The sequence below is a fragment of the Clarias gariepinus genome, chromosome 6, assembly GCF_024256425.1.
Source record: "Clarias gariepinus isolate MV-2021 ecotype Netherlands chromosome 6, CGAR_prim_01v2, whole genome shotgun sequence".
NCBI classification, from domain to species: Eukaryota; Metazoa; Chordata; class Actinopteri; order Siluriformes; family Clariidae; genus Clarias; species Clarias gariepinus.
In genome coordinates, this window is record NC_071105.1 from 1,878,566 (window position 1) to 1,893,683 (window position 15,118).

The 15,118-nt window shown below is 39.8% G+C and overlaps 1 protein-coding gene across 1 annotated transcript; it reads right to left on the reverse strand.

Moving 5' to 3' along the window:
• Positions 1–5,074: 5,074 nt before the first annotated feature.
• On the reverse strand, positions 5,075–6,593 carry LOC128526365 (serine protease 27-like). Its single transcript, XM_053498155.1, has 5 exons — positions 6,519–6,593; positions 6,306–6,326; positions 6,018–6,186; positions 5,647–5,915; positions 5,075–5,241 (listed from the first exon to the last, which is right to left on the reverse strand). The coding sequence occupies exons 1-5, from the start codon at positions 6,565–6,567 to the stop codon at positions 5,075–5,077; spliced, it is 675 nt and encodes a 224-aa protein (XP_053354130.1). The 5' UTR covers positions 6,568–6,593.
• Between the last annotated feature and the right edge of the window lie 8,525 nt (positions 6,594–15,118).

A 15,118-nucleotide genomic window follows, 5' to 3' on the forward strand; every position in this document is an offset into this window, starting at 1 on the left:
TGTACAGTATATTTTTATTCATATTTTATCTTAGGTAGCACAGTATATTTTTACTTTTACTAGTTAATTTCATTTTCCTGCAATATTTCTTCTACTGCAATATGTCTTTATTTTTACTTGTACAGTATATTTTACCAGTTAACTTTATTTTCTACCGTATTACCTTTTATTTATATTTATTCTTATGTTTAAGTTTTTATTTTAAGGTCACTGGTAGTCGGAAAAGCATTTCACTGCATATTGTACTGTGTATGACCGTGTACGTGACAAATAAAATTTGAATTTAAAGTCATTGTGGAAGAACAGAAACGGTTGAGCATGTATTATTACACTGTGAAGCATATAGAATGAAAAGAAATCAGCTTGTTGATAAACTAAGAGATCTGGAAATTAATGTCATCTCAGTCAAAGATATATTTCAGAATGAAACTATCAAAGGTGTATGATTTTTTGTTAAAGTTTTTGAGGGATACAGGTTTAATTAACAGGATATAATTTATATATATATATATATATATAATATGTAAGCAATTTTCCTTCCGCTCGCTGAGGTTTCACACTCCAACTCAGTAGGTGGCGGAAATGCACCATAAGTTGGTTTGCCACCCGCCATTAAACCTAAAGAAGAAGAAGAAGAGTCAGCGAGAAACTTGGTTTCTGCGATTCTGAGAAATGAAGAGATGGTCAACACTTTTTTGCGTGTACGGCCCAAAGTGGTGCAGTAAGCCTCACTCAATATCAGATTTCCACATTCGAATATGTTTAAATCCACCACGAGCTGTTATTACTTTTTTCTCCCTAATGTGTCACAGCTGCGTTTGGTTTTCCCATTGATTGCGTTGTATTTAAGCCTAGCGTTTCGTTGTGAAGTAGGCTGTTACGATTAGTTTCTTTGTGGCTTGCTCTAATTAATTTGCCCTCTGTGAATGTTTTCGGCTACGAGTTCGCCTTATGCCTAATTCTGTTGTTTGCACATCAACTGGACTCTTAACTTCTTTGGCTTGATTGCCTTTGTTTTTGGTTTGAATACGAATTAGTGAGTGTAACTTTCTTCACTCTCACTACCAAACATCACTTTATACAACACTAGTGTAAATACTCGGACGGGGAAATGAGCAGGAAATGGACTTTGGACCGTACACGCTCTCACTAACATGTTGACCATCCCTTCATTTCTCAGAATCGCAGGAACCAAGTTCCTCACGGACTTCTTCCTAAAGATGGCTCTGTGTTTCGATGACGTCATGTTTCAATCAATATATTTAGACTTTTCATTTAATATATTTAGAATTCATTCAATATAATCAGCTCAGCAGACAGCAGCAGCACAGAGTGAGAAACTGAGATCAAGGCGTGTGTTTATGGATAAATTGATAGATTTACATCTGTTCAGTTCTTTACTATAAATACAGTCATCATGAGGGGGCAATCGGGTTTCCATTTTAAGTAAAGTTTCGCTGCATTCACCTGTCCTCACACAACTGTTTCCTCCAGAGATGAGATTAAACGCTGTTTGCGTTTTACTTTAATGTAGTGTGTATTTTTGAAAACACTGTTACAACAACAACAACAATATTATTATATATAGATATTTGATTTATTTCACATCAGTCTGTCACGTTAAACCTGCGTGGCTCCGCTTCCGAAAATGCACGCGACTTTGGCAGAACCCAAAGAAGAAACTTGGTGTAAAGTTCTAAACAAATAAACAAATATATAAGAACTGTGTCTATTTGTTCAGTATCTATTGTAGCTGTTTTCACACAATCACTAAGTTACATGTGCATATAGACTATACTATACATTGCCGACTTTGAATGATTATACATATAATGTGCTCTGGCAGAGTTCTTCCATGTGCCACCTGGTGGGAATTCTGTGAAGTACAACACTTGGATGAAAATTGCAAGGCGCGCACTTACAGAATAGCGCGGCAGTCAACGTTTTTAAATGCCCCATCAGTATGTCGAGTGCCCAAACTTTTGCACAGTGCCACAATAATGTTTTTATTTTATATCTTTTTTCAATTTATGACATAAAAAGTAACTGTGCATCAATATTTGCTGACAATACTGTGCATTTTTTCGCTTTCCAAGAGAGACTGTGTTAACGTCTTTTCAATTAAAAAATTACCAAAATCTGTTATTTATTAAGGGGTGCCTAAACTTTTGCATTAGACTGTATACTTTTTGTCAGCCAAGCGTCACATGATCACAACTGAGCTAATGGTTCTTCTCTCTCGCGCGCTGTGGTATTGTGGGTAATCACCTCCCATGCTAGGTCTTAGTATCTCTCTATCTTTCTTAGTATCTCTCTATCACTAAAGTATTCTTTAGTATAATTCATATAGTCAACGTCCATGTGCTTGTGCACTGTTTACTATAACATTGTGTGTGTGCCCGCATAAACCATTTTTTTTTTATTTTGTGTCCAAGTGTAGTGGCTGTTCTTTAGTAACTCTACTGCAACAACAACCTCTGTGAAGAAAAAAGGTTAAAAAGCCTGTAGCAGTGTAAGAGATGAATCTGTTTAACGACAATGCAATGATTTTTGCCAAATCCTTAAAAGAAGGGAAAAGCAAGTGGCATTAGAAAGGTTCCTGTTAAAGTCCCTTAAAAAGAAGACAATTCCAGTAACCAGAGATTCTGTCAGAGAGGAGTGATTACATTAGTGTGTGTGTGGGTGTGTGTGTGTGTGTGTTTGTGCATGATTGTCTCTCTCAGTTTAATGCCCTGACTGGTACAGTGGTGTTTCAAATAATATCAGTGTGTTGAAAAAAGTGGGTAAAGCTCCATATCCATATAATAACTTTTAATTTTAAATCACATAAATGCATTGGACTCCCTGCACGGTCTATTCTGAATTACAACATGAAGAAAAATGTGCTAAATGGATTATTAGTTTATTGTAAGTGAAGAAAAACAAATATTAGCCTGTTCAAAAAAATAGCAGTGTCATCACTCATCTTTATAAAGTGATGAATTTACTGTTTAAACAAAAATGCTAGAAGTTTAATCTTTCTTGAGCATCTCTGAACTAATATTTAGTTGTATAACCTGCTTTCTGAGAACTGCTTCACATCTGTGACAATTGTACTACACGCCACAATTCCTCTGCATTTCTTGGTTTTGCCTCAGAAGCAGCATTTTTAATGTCAGCCCACAAGTTTTCTATTGGATTAGGGTCTGGGGATTGGGCTGGTCACTCCATAACGTCAATCTTGTTGGTCTGGAACCAAGATGCTGCTTGCTTACTGGTGTGTCTGGGGTCATTGTCTTGTTGAAACACCCATTTTAGGGGCATTTCCTCTCCTTGTTTAAGTATTCTGATGGACTCAAATTGATCCATGATCCCAGAAATATGATAAATAGGCTCAACACCATAGTACGAGAAGCCTTCCCATATCATGATGCTTGTGCCTCCATGCTTCACTGTTTTCACAGTTGAATTCAGCGTGTGGGGGCCTGATAAACTGTCTGCGGGGCCTAGACCCAAAAAGAACAATCTTGCTTACATCAGTCCACAAAATATTGCACCATTTCTCTTTAGGCCAGTCAATGTGTTCTTTGGCAAACTGTTACCTCTTCAGCACACGTCTTTTTTTCAACAATGGGACTTTGCGCGGGCTTCTTGCTGATAGCTTGGCTTTACATAGCTGTTCTTGTAGTACTAACAGTTAACTTTAGATTTTCTTTGAGTCAATTTTGTTATTCTTCAATCCATTTAAATGGTAGTTTTCCATTTTCCTCCACGTCTTTCTGGTTTTGGTCTCCATTTTAAAGCTTAAAAATGATTTGGTATTATTTTAGCAGAGCAGCCGATAATTTTCTGCACTTCTTTGTATGTTTTTCCATCTCTAATCAACTTTTGAATCAAAGTATGAACTCCACACTGCTATTTATTTTAACAGACTAATATTTGTTTTTCTTCACTAACATTAAACTAATAATCCATGTAGCACATTTTTCTTCATGTTGTGATTTAGAATAGAATGTGCAGGGTGTTCAATGCATTTATGTGATTTAAATTAAAAGGTTATTATATGGATATGGAGCTTTACTCACTTTTTTCAACACACTGCTATTATTTTGAACACCACTGTAAGTGTATCGAGGTGTGGCAGACACAGCAAACAATAACTCTTCTTATTTTAAACTTAACAATAAGTAAAATTTATAAGACAGAATAATTGAAAATCTATTTTAATGAAATTAGGTAATAATCTGAAAATGTTTTCTACATTTAATCCACATAAAATGATGACTTGCCAAACAAGAGCTGTATTTTGCTATTGCTGCTTAAATGTAAGCAGTTAATTAAATTAATTACATTAAAATATGTAACCTTTGATACATACAAGTTATTTATCACAAAAAGCCATTATTATATTAAACATAAATTATAATGCCCTGTAAAGGACTGGCACCCTGTTCAGGGTACCCTGCCTCGTGCCCTAAGCCTCCTGGACCCCAGGTAGGCTTCAGGTCGCCGCAACCCTGAATACAGGATGAAGCGGAATAGAAGATGAGTGAGTGAGATAAATTACAATGGCTATGTAAAAATAATTCGATTCGTCTCAATAAGAAACATAAATACAGACATGTATATTAAAACATATACAGATCATGTAACATCAATAATATTGATTAAATAAAAGAATGTAATTCTTCTTGATTCATCAATGCTGCCACACGTCACACCCCTGTTTTAGTACCTGGAAAGATGCAAAAGAATTGTAACCAAAATTTAGTGTTTCACTGTAAATCAATGCTTTGTGTCTTCAGAATATTTTGATTGCATTTTTATTTATGAATGATGAGAAAATAATGTCTTACTTGACAAAGCCAGGTCGATTTTGTGTGATGATGCTAGATATCCAAGACTGGTACTGGGACACCAGGGTGTACACACCAGGTTTGCTGGCACAGCCCTCACCCCAACTGGTGATACCAGCCTGAATCCAGGCTGCACCCAGCTTAGCCACCAAGGGACCTCCAGAATCGCCCTTTACAATGAAACAAATATCATTATAGTTGTTTATAATGCATCTAGATTGTATTATTTAGACATTTATTCATATTTTATCTGTGTGTACCTGGCAGGTATCCTTGCCCCCTTGTAGATTACCAGCACAGATCATGTATGGGGTAATAGATCCAGGTCCCAGTTGAAAATCACACAGACTTTTGTCGACAATGGGCACCATGGCCTCCTGAAGCACACCCGGAGCTGGCAGTTGCACTACAACACAAAGAAATACAAGCATCTTTTAAAATAACCATAAATTAGAACTCTGTTTATACCCACAGTAAAGGTTCCTGCAGAGCAATCATACATAAGCTTTCAGTCTTGCCTAGTGAGGAGCTTTGTGCATGAACAGATGAAGTGATGCCTGGCAGCTGTTTTAAAATAGCTGTAGTTACCTCACACTAATTGCTGTCTTTTGTTTCTGTGATTAGAAACCAAACCTTGAGCACCTCCACTTTTCCTGAAACATGTATATGATGTTGCAAATAAAACACCTCTTAGGTTGAAATTTGCCTAATATATATTATGGTTGGTATAGTTAATTCCATGATACACAGAGACCTGTGTGTGTGTGTGTGTGTGTGTGTGTGTGTGTGTGTGTGTGTGTGTGTATTTTACCTCCACTTGCAGTGTTTCCCCAGCCTGTGATCCAGCAGTTGATGCCAGCTGAAAATGTGCTGCCTTGCCCGGCCAGACACACTGGAGTGATGTAGCTGTTGAAGGGTACTGAGGAGTTCAGAAGGAGAAGCGCAATGTCGTTGTTAAGGGTTGCACTGTTGAATTGAGGGTGAATGACCACCTTTGTCACATCTCTTACAATTTGATTGGGATTAGAGCCGGACAGTGTCTGTTTCCCCAAATACACAGTCAGGCCAGACATGGAAATGCTAAAGGGGTGGAAAAAATATTTTATATTTATATATGTTTTAATATGTATATTTTGTATAAGTTGTGAAGTTGCCCAGAAATAGGTATAAAATTTAACTGACCTGTTAACACAATGTGCTGCTGTCAGAATATACTTGTCGTTGATGAGGGATCCACCACAGAAATGACCGCCGTAAGCGGGGCTCTGTAAACTAACCTGCCATGGCCAGGCCCCAACTGTGGCATTCTGTCCACCCACAATACGGCTGTTAAAAGGTGCCTGACCACAAACTGAGAGAAGAGAGATAAAAATGTAATATTTTATTGTTAACCCTCATCTTAATCTCACTGAGTAGAAAAAAAGGGAAGTTCAATGCCTTGTAGTGATTAAGTGTGAGAGAAGTACCTACCATTGAGTTGAGAAAAGGAACCTGAAATTAGAGGGAAAAAAACATGAGTCACAAAATACAATATGCAGACACAAGAGATATGCTCTTATCGAGCAGAGTGCAATATATTAAAATAAAATACAAGATGTAACATAAAATCTACTACATCAAGTGTTATTTTAAATATAACATACAAAAAAAATCCACTTATACTGTTCAATGCAATTTCCTTACCTTTCAAGTACAAGACAAGAACAAAAAACACACACTGAAATCTCAGCATTTTTGCTTTCAGTCCGTCTTTGTCTGTAGTAGTCAACAGGTGTTTGTCCCCTCTCAGCTTTGTTTCCCTTATATCTACCCAGTACTGCTGCAACTACAATACCAATGGTGTTGGTCTAACCTGTTATGTGACTTGAATCCTTTTAGGAAATAACCTTATTACTGAACCAATTATATATCCTGTCAAATGACATTCCAGGTTCAAAAGATCATGAATTACTGGAAAATCACTAAGGCAGTAACCAGGTCAAATGTGTTCACTACATAAAGCTGTTCTATTAAAATTGGCACCAAACACTGGGGATAATGTAATTATATTTAATTTAGTACAATGTTCAATAATGCCTGTTATCTACCAATAATGTTTCATGAGAAAAAAAAGGAAGGCCTGCAAAAAGACGTGCAACTTGTGCCAGGTCTTGCAGATTCACAGTGTAATTCTCTATCACGGTCAAGGTGTGATTTGTCCCAATATACCTGTATGGGTTTTTCTCTGGGAATATCATATTTAAATCATGGATAAATTAAACCTTGTAGAGGCTGGCAGTACCTGTCATGCTGAGAATGACAGGCGTGTGAAACATCTAAATGGTGAATATCTCTAAGTGAGCTGCACGGCATTGGATGGATGATAGACTGTTGCTGTCATTTATATTGACCTTTTGCCAAACCATCGTCGTAAAAAAAACATCATTACCAAACAAAGAGGTCAAGAGTAAATAGAATTGACACCAAGCTGCACAGACTATTGGAGAAAACATTCACTTCTAGTGCACATCTATGTCCATTCATAGTCTGAACATACTATGAACTGCTGGTCTTAGTATGATGATGTCATGTTTTCTTCTTCAGAACTATTCCAGGTCCAATTCCAGGGCCAGTGGCAAGAGATAGACCTCTTACTGAACTTCTCAAGAAAAAAAGTGACAACACCATACAGTGTGTGCCCTAACCATATTGGTTTATTGTCTACTAGACGTTATAAACTCATAACACATTGTTTTTGACTCCCCCCCCCCCCTTATTTATTCTCCTTCAGTGAATGGCCCAGCTCTGTTATCCTGGTGCCCAAAAGCACATGGTCAGGTTCGGGATTCATTTGTGGGATTATTCAAGAAAACCATTTTCTCTGGGGTATTGGTGGGAGCTTACACACAGATAAAACAAAGGTCTCATTTTCATAAAAAGTTTTAACTCTTAAAATTCTTTTATTTAAAACTTCTTTTACAGTGTAATAGAGCATTACAGAACAAAACCCCAATTGTTTGGTTCTTTTGTATAATCAAACAAAATCAATACAGAGAAGGAGAGATTGAAGTGGACACATCAAGGTTGAAGCTGGATGGACACATCAAGTGATCCTCCCCTATTTTAAATGTAACACTGAGCAGATGTTTCAAGCTTTGTTTTTAAAATTACATTTCTAAAAACCAGCAGGTTGGAGTACTAAACTATACCAAACACAACATTATGTGCAAAAGTTTTTTTTTTTATAACTCAGGAAGTATTTTAAAATCTTAGCATTGATTCCTGGTTGTGTTCTTTTGTCATGTGAGTGGAGTTATGACTATAATTACATATCAATATGTTGACCGTAAGTGCTATAATTGTTTCAGTAACACAAAGGTGAGTCCTGGGTTGGGCATTCCATTTCAGTGATGTTATGGAATATAAAGCAAAACCTAAATAATTCTTTTGACTATGTAAAGCTGCTTTGCGGCAATGAAAATTGCTAAAAGCGCTATACAAATAAAAATTGAATTGAATTGAATTGAATGTGCATTTCCATTTGCTTTAGGCACCTTGCAGATAATTGGTGTCATACTGTAGGTTTGGAATATTAAAAAAATTATAAATCTGGTCAAATTACATGATTTGTAGATTTTTTTGATGTTTATATATAAAAATATAATTACATTTAAAAGTCACTTTTATTATTATTAAAACATATTTACTTTCATAAATAATCAAAACACATTAAATAGTAATCTTTTAAGGTTTATTGCATTTCTGTATTTACTTTTATGCATGGGCTCGATTTACAAATTACTGGTAATAGTAAACTGTAACATTTTTAATATTGTTAACCTGCTGGTTTTAATGTTGTCGTGGACAGAGGTCAGTATGGACATTGACTAGTTTCAGGTGGTGTTTGTTGTGGCTCATCACTGTATGCTGTTAATTGAGAATGTTTCATATGTTCAATAAAACTATAATGATTCTCATGTGTCTCTGAAGAAATTTATGCATAAGCAAATGAGCCATAAGCATATTGCATAATGATATTATGAAGAAGTAGATATATTTAATCAAATTTAATATATTAAAAAGTATATTGTTAAATATAAAATTACATACATTAAGATATATTTAAATATATTCAATATATTAAAAGCAGCAATTCCTTATGTATTTTTTCTATATATTGTAATAAATTAATACAATATATTATTCCATATATTGTAAATATATTTAGATTAGAACATTAAATCATTCAATATATTGACAGTTAATAATATATAAAGAAATATATTTTCTTTCCATACGGGTGAAGTCAGACGGCGATCCTTTTACAATCCTTTATTTGTAATAGGCACATTGTGTCACGACCGGGGTGTAGTGGCAGGTGTTGAACGCCGTGGGCGGAAGGAGCAGACATAGAGGCAGAGGGGTGTGTAATCAAAAAAAAAAAAAAAGGCTTTTAATGATTATTTATACTTTGTGTTAAACTAAGACACAAACAAAGGAACAAACAAACTCAAACAATATTTAACTCTGTGATAACAGGGGCTCTCTGGCAAGACACAGACTGGAGGACAAACACACGCCCTGTGGCGAGACACAGGCAGGGGGACACATAACACGCCCTGTGGCGAGACACAGGCAGGGGGACACATAACACGCCCTGTGGCGAGACACAGGCAGGAGGAGGAGGACAAACACATAACAGGACACACAAACTATGCGTGGAGCTGAAACTGGACACTAGAGAGAAGGGAGACATGTAGAGACTAGAGGGAGACCAAGAGAGAGACGGGACGAGGGCTAAAGACATGGCAATCAGCTAGGCATGGCTTTTAGCTAAATATGGTTAAGCTGTGCCACCCAGCCTCGACCAGATCTGACTCTTGCCAGGCAAGAGGCACAGAAGGAGAGTGTTAGCAGCCGGGCACCCCCGTAAGGACTGGGGTATGGCTCGCCGCCCCTTACAGGCCACCTCTAAAAGATCAGATTGCCGCACCATCTTCTTTTTAAAGAAGAAGTCCTGAAAGCTTATGCGCCCAGGACCGTGGGGGTGACCCACCCCGGGTGGGGCATGTAACGTTCTTTCCTATATACAAACATGCCCTCCAGGGCACCCCCCTGGGGTCGGTGTTCAGTTTCCGCCGCCTTTGGTGTTTTGGACAACACTGGTCTCCAACGACTTGTTAGTCCTTCGGTCATATCTTGCTATATTCCAGGATGCCGAACCACTAACACCACTCCCTGCAGTCGAAATACTGAAACTCGTACCCCTTTTGGAGAAGCTGGCAGCATGAAAGCGTGAAGCATATCTTCCTGGGTGTTAAAGACTGTAGAGAAAGGCTACAGGATTCAGTTTGCACATCGTTTAAGCGGCGTGGTCTACACTTCCATGATACCGAAAAAGGGTGCATCTGCTGAACTCCAAACTCCAGGCGTTGCTGGAGAAGGAAGCCATAGAACAGGTTCCTCCTCCAGACATAGAGTTAGGCTACTACAGTCGTTATTTCTTGGTCCCCAAGAAAGACGGGGGGCTGCGTCCAATCTTGGATCTTCGCGGGTTGAACCGCTATCTCAAAAAGTACAGATTCAAAATGTAAACTGTCAAAATTATTGTTTCACAAATCCAACCAGAGGATTAGTTTGTGACAATAGACTTGAAGGACGCATACTTTCACATAGAAAAAAGTATGGCCATCTTCTCGCATGGCACATCAATTGCCTTGAAATGATGGCTTTATTTTTGGCCCTACAGCACTTCCTCCAGCAGCTGAGAGGCTACCATGTTCTAGTGAGGGTGAACAACACATCGGTAGTCTCCTACATAAATCGCCAGGGCGGACTGCACTCGCACCGCTTAAACGAGCTAGCGCATCAGGTTCTGCTCTGGGCACAGGACAAGTTCCTGTCCCTCAGGGCGATTTACAACCCTAATCCTAACATGAATGTGGGAGCAGATTTACTGTCCAGACAAGTTGTGACACACAGAGATTGGAGACTCCACCCCGAAGTGGTCAGTCGAATCTGGGAAAGATTCTTTACAGCAGAGGTGGTCCTCTTTGCCTCCCAAGTGACTCTTCCAGCTCCCCTGGGTCAGGACGCGATGGCCCATACGTGGCCCAATTTACACCTTTATGCGTTTCCTCCGATAGCTCTGCTCCCGGAAGTCCTGGCAAGGGTCCGTCAACACGGTTTGCGCCTTTTTACTGATAGCGACACGTTGGCCCACCAGAGTATGGTTCTCGGATCTAATATCTCTCCTCGACAGCTCAACTTGGATGATTCCAATGAGGAGGGATCTTCTGTCTCAGGCGCAGGGGACAATATTTCATCCCTGGCCCAAGCTTTGGAACCTTCACGTTTGGTCAAGCTGGTCTTCCAGCCAGCATAATTGACACTATCCTAAACGCTAGAGTTCCCTCCACTAGAAGAGCTTATGCCCTCAAATGGAATGTATTTGAAAGTTGGTGCATGACGAAGCAGGTAGACCCAGTCCACTGCCGAATTGTTTCAGTGCTGGAGTTCCTGCAAGAAAAGTTGTCCTCGGGCTTGTGCCCTAGTACCCTCAGGACGTACGTAGCCGCTATTTTAGCCTGCCACGTTCCGATTGAGGGGGTTACTGTGGGAAAACACCCTTTAGTTGGGATTTATCTATTCGTACTCGAAGGTCTAATTATCACTCCTTTTGAACCACTAGAGTCAAAGCCTGACAGGTTTCTGACCCTTAAGATGGTTTTTGTTATGGCCATTATCTCTCTAAATAGGATTGGAGATCTGCGCGCCTTGTCAGTCTCCCTATCCTGTCTGGACTTTGCCCCTGGGCAAGTTAAGGCCATTTTGCATCCACACCCACACTATCTTCCGAAAGTTCCATTTTCAACCATGCACCCTGTTGTTCTTGAAGCCTTCTGTCCTCCGCCTTTCACAGCTTCGGAGCAGGAGAAACTTTACCTACTGTGTCCAGTACATGCTCTTTGGATCTACGTCCACCGCTCTAGCCAGTGGCGTAAATTAGAGCAGCTTTTTATATGCTATGGAGGCCGCAACCAGAGGGGGCGGCCACCACTACACAGACCTTCACATTGGGTGAGAGATGCTATTGCTCTCTTGTATGAGGCGCGTGGGCTCACTTCGCCTCTAGGAATCAGGGCTCACTCAACCAGGGGGATCGCTTCATCTATTGCACCAGCAAGAGGTATTCCCCTGCAGCAAGTGTGTAACGCGGTGGGCTGTTCCTCTCCACAAACATTTGTTAGATTTTATAGTCTGGATGTTTATGCCACTCCGGGCCCACGAGTCCTCGAGTCAGCTTCCCAGACATAGTTCTGAGACCTCTCGGCTTTGTGCGCACACGCTACACAACCTGGGGGTCCAGACATTTGCAGTGCGGCAACGTTGGTACTCTCGTTCCCATAGCGTTTCCATGCAGCATCGAGTGTAGCCTTTAAAAGCGAACGTCTCGGGTTACTTTGCTGTAACCCTGTTCCCTGAAAAGGCGGAAACGAGATGCTGCGTCCCAATGCCGCACTGCCCATGTGACCAGACGTCCGTTCAGACAAATCAATCTGAGGAATGTTTCCGGTTCACTCCTATTTATAATCTGCAGGTGCGTCTCATTAGATGCCGTCACCCGACCGAGGTTATATAAGCCAAAATTTGGCTTCTTTGATACACACATGCTTCACAATCGGCAACATGAAAAGATTTTCCCATAGCGTTTTCACACAGCATCTCATTCCTGCCTTTTCAGGGAACAGGGTTACAGCAAAGTAACCCGAGACGTATCTGAGTGAACTGCTGGTGTCTTACGATCCACCACACCCACTTCGATCAAAGGATGCAGGCTTGTCAGTACCTCGTATTATGAAAACTTAAACAGGGGACAGAGCTTTTTCTTAGAAAGCCCCAAAGTTATGGAATAGCCTTCCAATGTTCGGGACTCAGACACAATCTCAGTGTTTAAGTCTAGGTGAAAAAACTATTTATTTAACCAAGCATTTTGGCAGGCCACATCGGTATTTGCATACAGTACACTGATATGATTTATATCAGCATTCTAAACCCATGTGGCCAACACTCTGCAAGGTGCCTAAAGCAGAGGGGAAATCACACAATTTAGTTTTATAATCTAGTGATGTGTAAATCAAAAAGAAAATATGCCAGAGATGGCTCTTTGAAGAAAACCACCAGAGCCAGCTCCTGCCTGTGAGCTGCTTTTTTTTTTTCTTTTGAAGCCACACAGGATTGGCATGTCATGATTTGTGGTGGTGGTGGTGTTTGTGTGTATGCAGTGAGAGGGAGAGGAGGGGCAGGGTTACAAACACAGAGATCGAGAAACAAGAGGGAGGGTGATGACAGTACAGACGAGACACAGACGAGACACTGGAAAAGATCCAAAAATGAGTTATAGCAGAAAACACAGTAAAATGTGAATGCATTTCATTGTAAATAGTTTATAAAATTTATAAATAAAACTTGTTTTTTAGAGCATTCATGTTAAGTATACTAAGTCATTCAAATTATAAAAATTGTATACAATGTATGTTTTTTTAAAATTCATAATTAATTTTACAAATAATTTTACATTTACATTTTACATTATTTTAATGATAAACTAATTTAAGCAACTAAAAAATTTAAAGAGCCACTTGGGAGCTGACAGAGACAGCTCTTTTTATTGAGATGAACCAAAAGAACTGACTCTCTAAAAAGAGCTGGAATTTCCATCACTATTATAATTGACAGCTTCACTGGAATGGAATGCTGTACCCAGGACTCACCTTTGTTCCATTGAAACAATTATAGCATGTACAGTCTAGATAATTGATATGCCATTATAGTTATAATTCCACTTCCATCACAAAAGAAATCATTCAGGAAACAATGCTAAGATATTCAAAATAATTAACCTGCATTCTAACAGGAAATCTCTTACTGTAATGTTGGGTGTAGTACGGTATAGTACTACAACACTGCTAGTATTTTTAAACTACATTTTAAAAGCCTTAAAATCTTGAAACATTTAACGTAAATTTTAAGTTTGAAATCTTAGGGGAGCATCACTTGATATATTTACTCATCTCCGATTTGCTTATGTGTGTGAGCCAACTGGGAGAGGAACACACACGTGAACATGATGTTCTCTGTTTATTAACAGCATAAATGTTCTGCATCATGAAAATCTGCCACATCAAGAAAACAAGAGTCATGTTCTAGGGAAATTTGGGGAATCGTTACTGTCACGAACCCCAGTTACTCCTCTCTTTTGTTTTGGTTTGTTGTTTTTTTTCCCCTCGCTGTCAGATTTCTCTACACGCGGTCATGTTTTCTCTAGACTGTCACGTCTCTTCCCACGCATCCGTACTGCCCCTCCCACACACACCGGTTCCCCATTTACAAATAATTTCTCCCGGCATTTAAGGAAGCGCTTATCGCTCTTCGCTTCGGATTTGTTGGACCTGATATCTGCTTCACGGGCACCGATTCACGCTTCGCCCCTTGACTTTGCTATCGTCTCCCGTTTCGGATTTATTTGATCTGACTCTGATTGCTCTCACGGATACCGACTCATGCTTCGCCCCTCGACTACGCTTCTGTTTATTACTTCCGGATTCCACACATTTTGAGACACCAACAGGTGAAACGACTCTGCTCTTCCCCTTATCTCTGACCTGTGCGGATCTGCATCCACTTCTGTTTTTTCCACTGCATAACGATACCCAGCAGCCATCATTCACGTCAAGGCTAACTGTAGGATCTCACTTCATTAAGACATCAGAGCCTTACTGCAGAGCTGCACCTCAATCCTCCTTTGCGGCTCCGTATTCACCATACAGTTACATCCGTGATAAAGTTACACCAAGCACTACCCACCCCATCTCAAACTCATTGGAGCCACTCCAAGTCTATCCTCAGGCTATCATCCACAGACAAACGGACAAACAGAGAGAAATCAAGAGTTGGAGGCAACTCTTCGGTGCATGACCTCTCAGAACCCAACCTCTTGGAGCAAATTTCTCCTGTAGGTCGAATACGCCCACAACTCTCTCCCAACTTCCTCAACGGGCTTGTCCCCGTTCCATTGCTGCCTGGGCTATCAGCCACCCTTGTTTCCTTCTCAGGAGGAAGAGGTAACAGTTCCTTCTGCCCAGCTTTTTGTTCGCCGTTGCAAAAGAACCTGGCTACAAGCCAGAAGACAACTCCTCCAGGCCGTCAAAAGTTATAAGAAACAAGCGGACCGACGTCGCTTCACAGCCCCAAGATATCACATCGGCCAGAGGGTCATGTTGTCCACAAGGAATGTACCTATA

Coding starts and splice junctions, on each gene's coding strand:
- LOC128526365 (XM_053498155.1), bottom strand. CDS start 6,567: ATGCTGAGATTTCAGTGTGTGTTTTTTGTTCTTGTCTTGTACTTGAAA. Junction 6,327..6,518: donor TCTTGTCTTGTACTTGAAAG/GTAAGGAAATTG, acceptor CTCTAATTTCAG/GTTCCTTTTCTCAACTCAAT. Junction 5,242..5,646: donor GGGAAACACTGCAAGTGGAG/GTAAAATACACA, acceptor TTTGTGTTGTAG/TGCAACTGCCAGCTCCGGGT.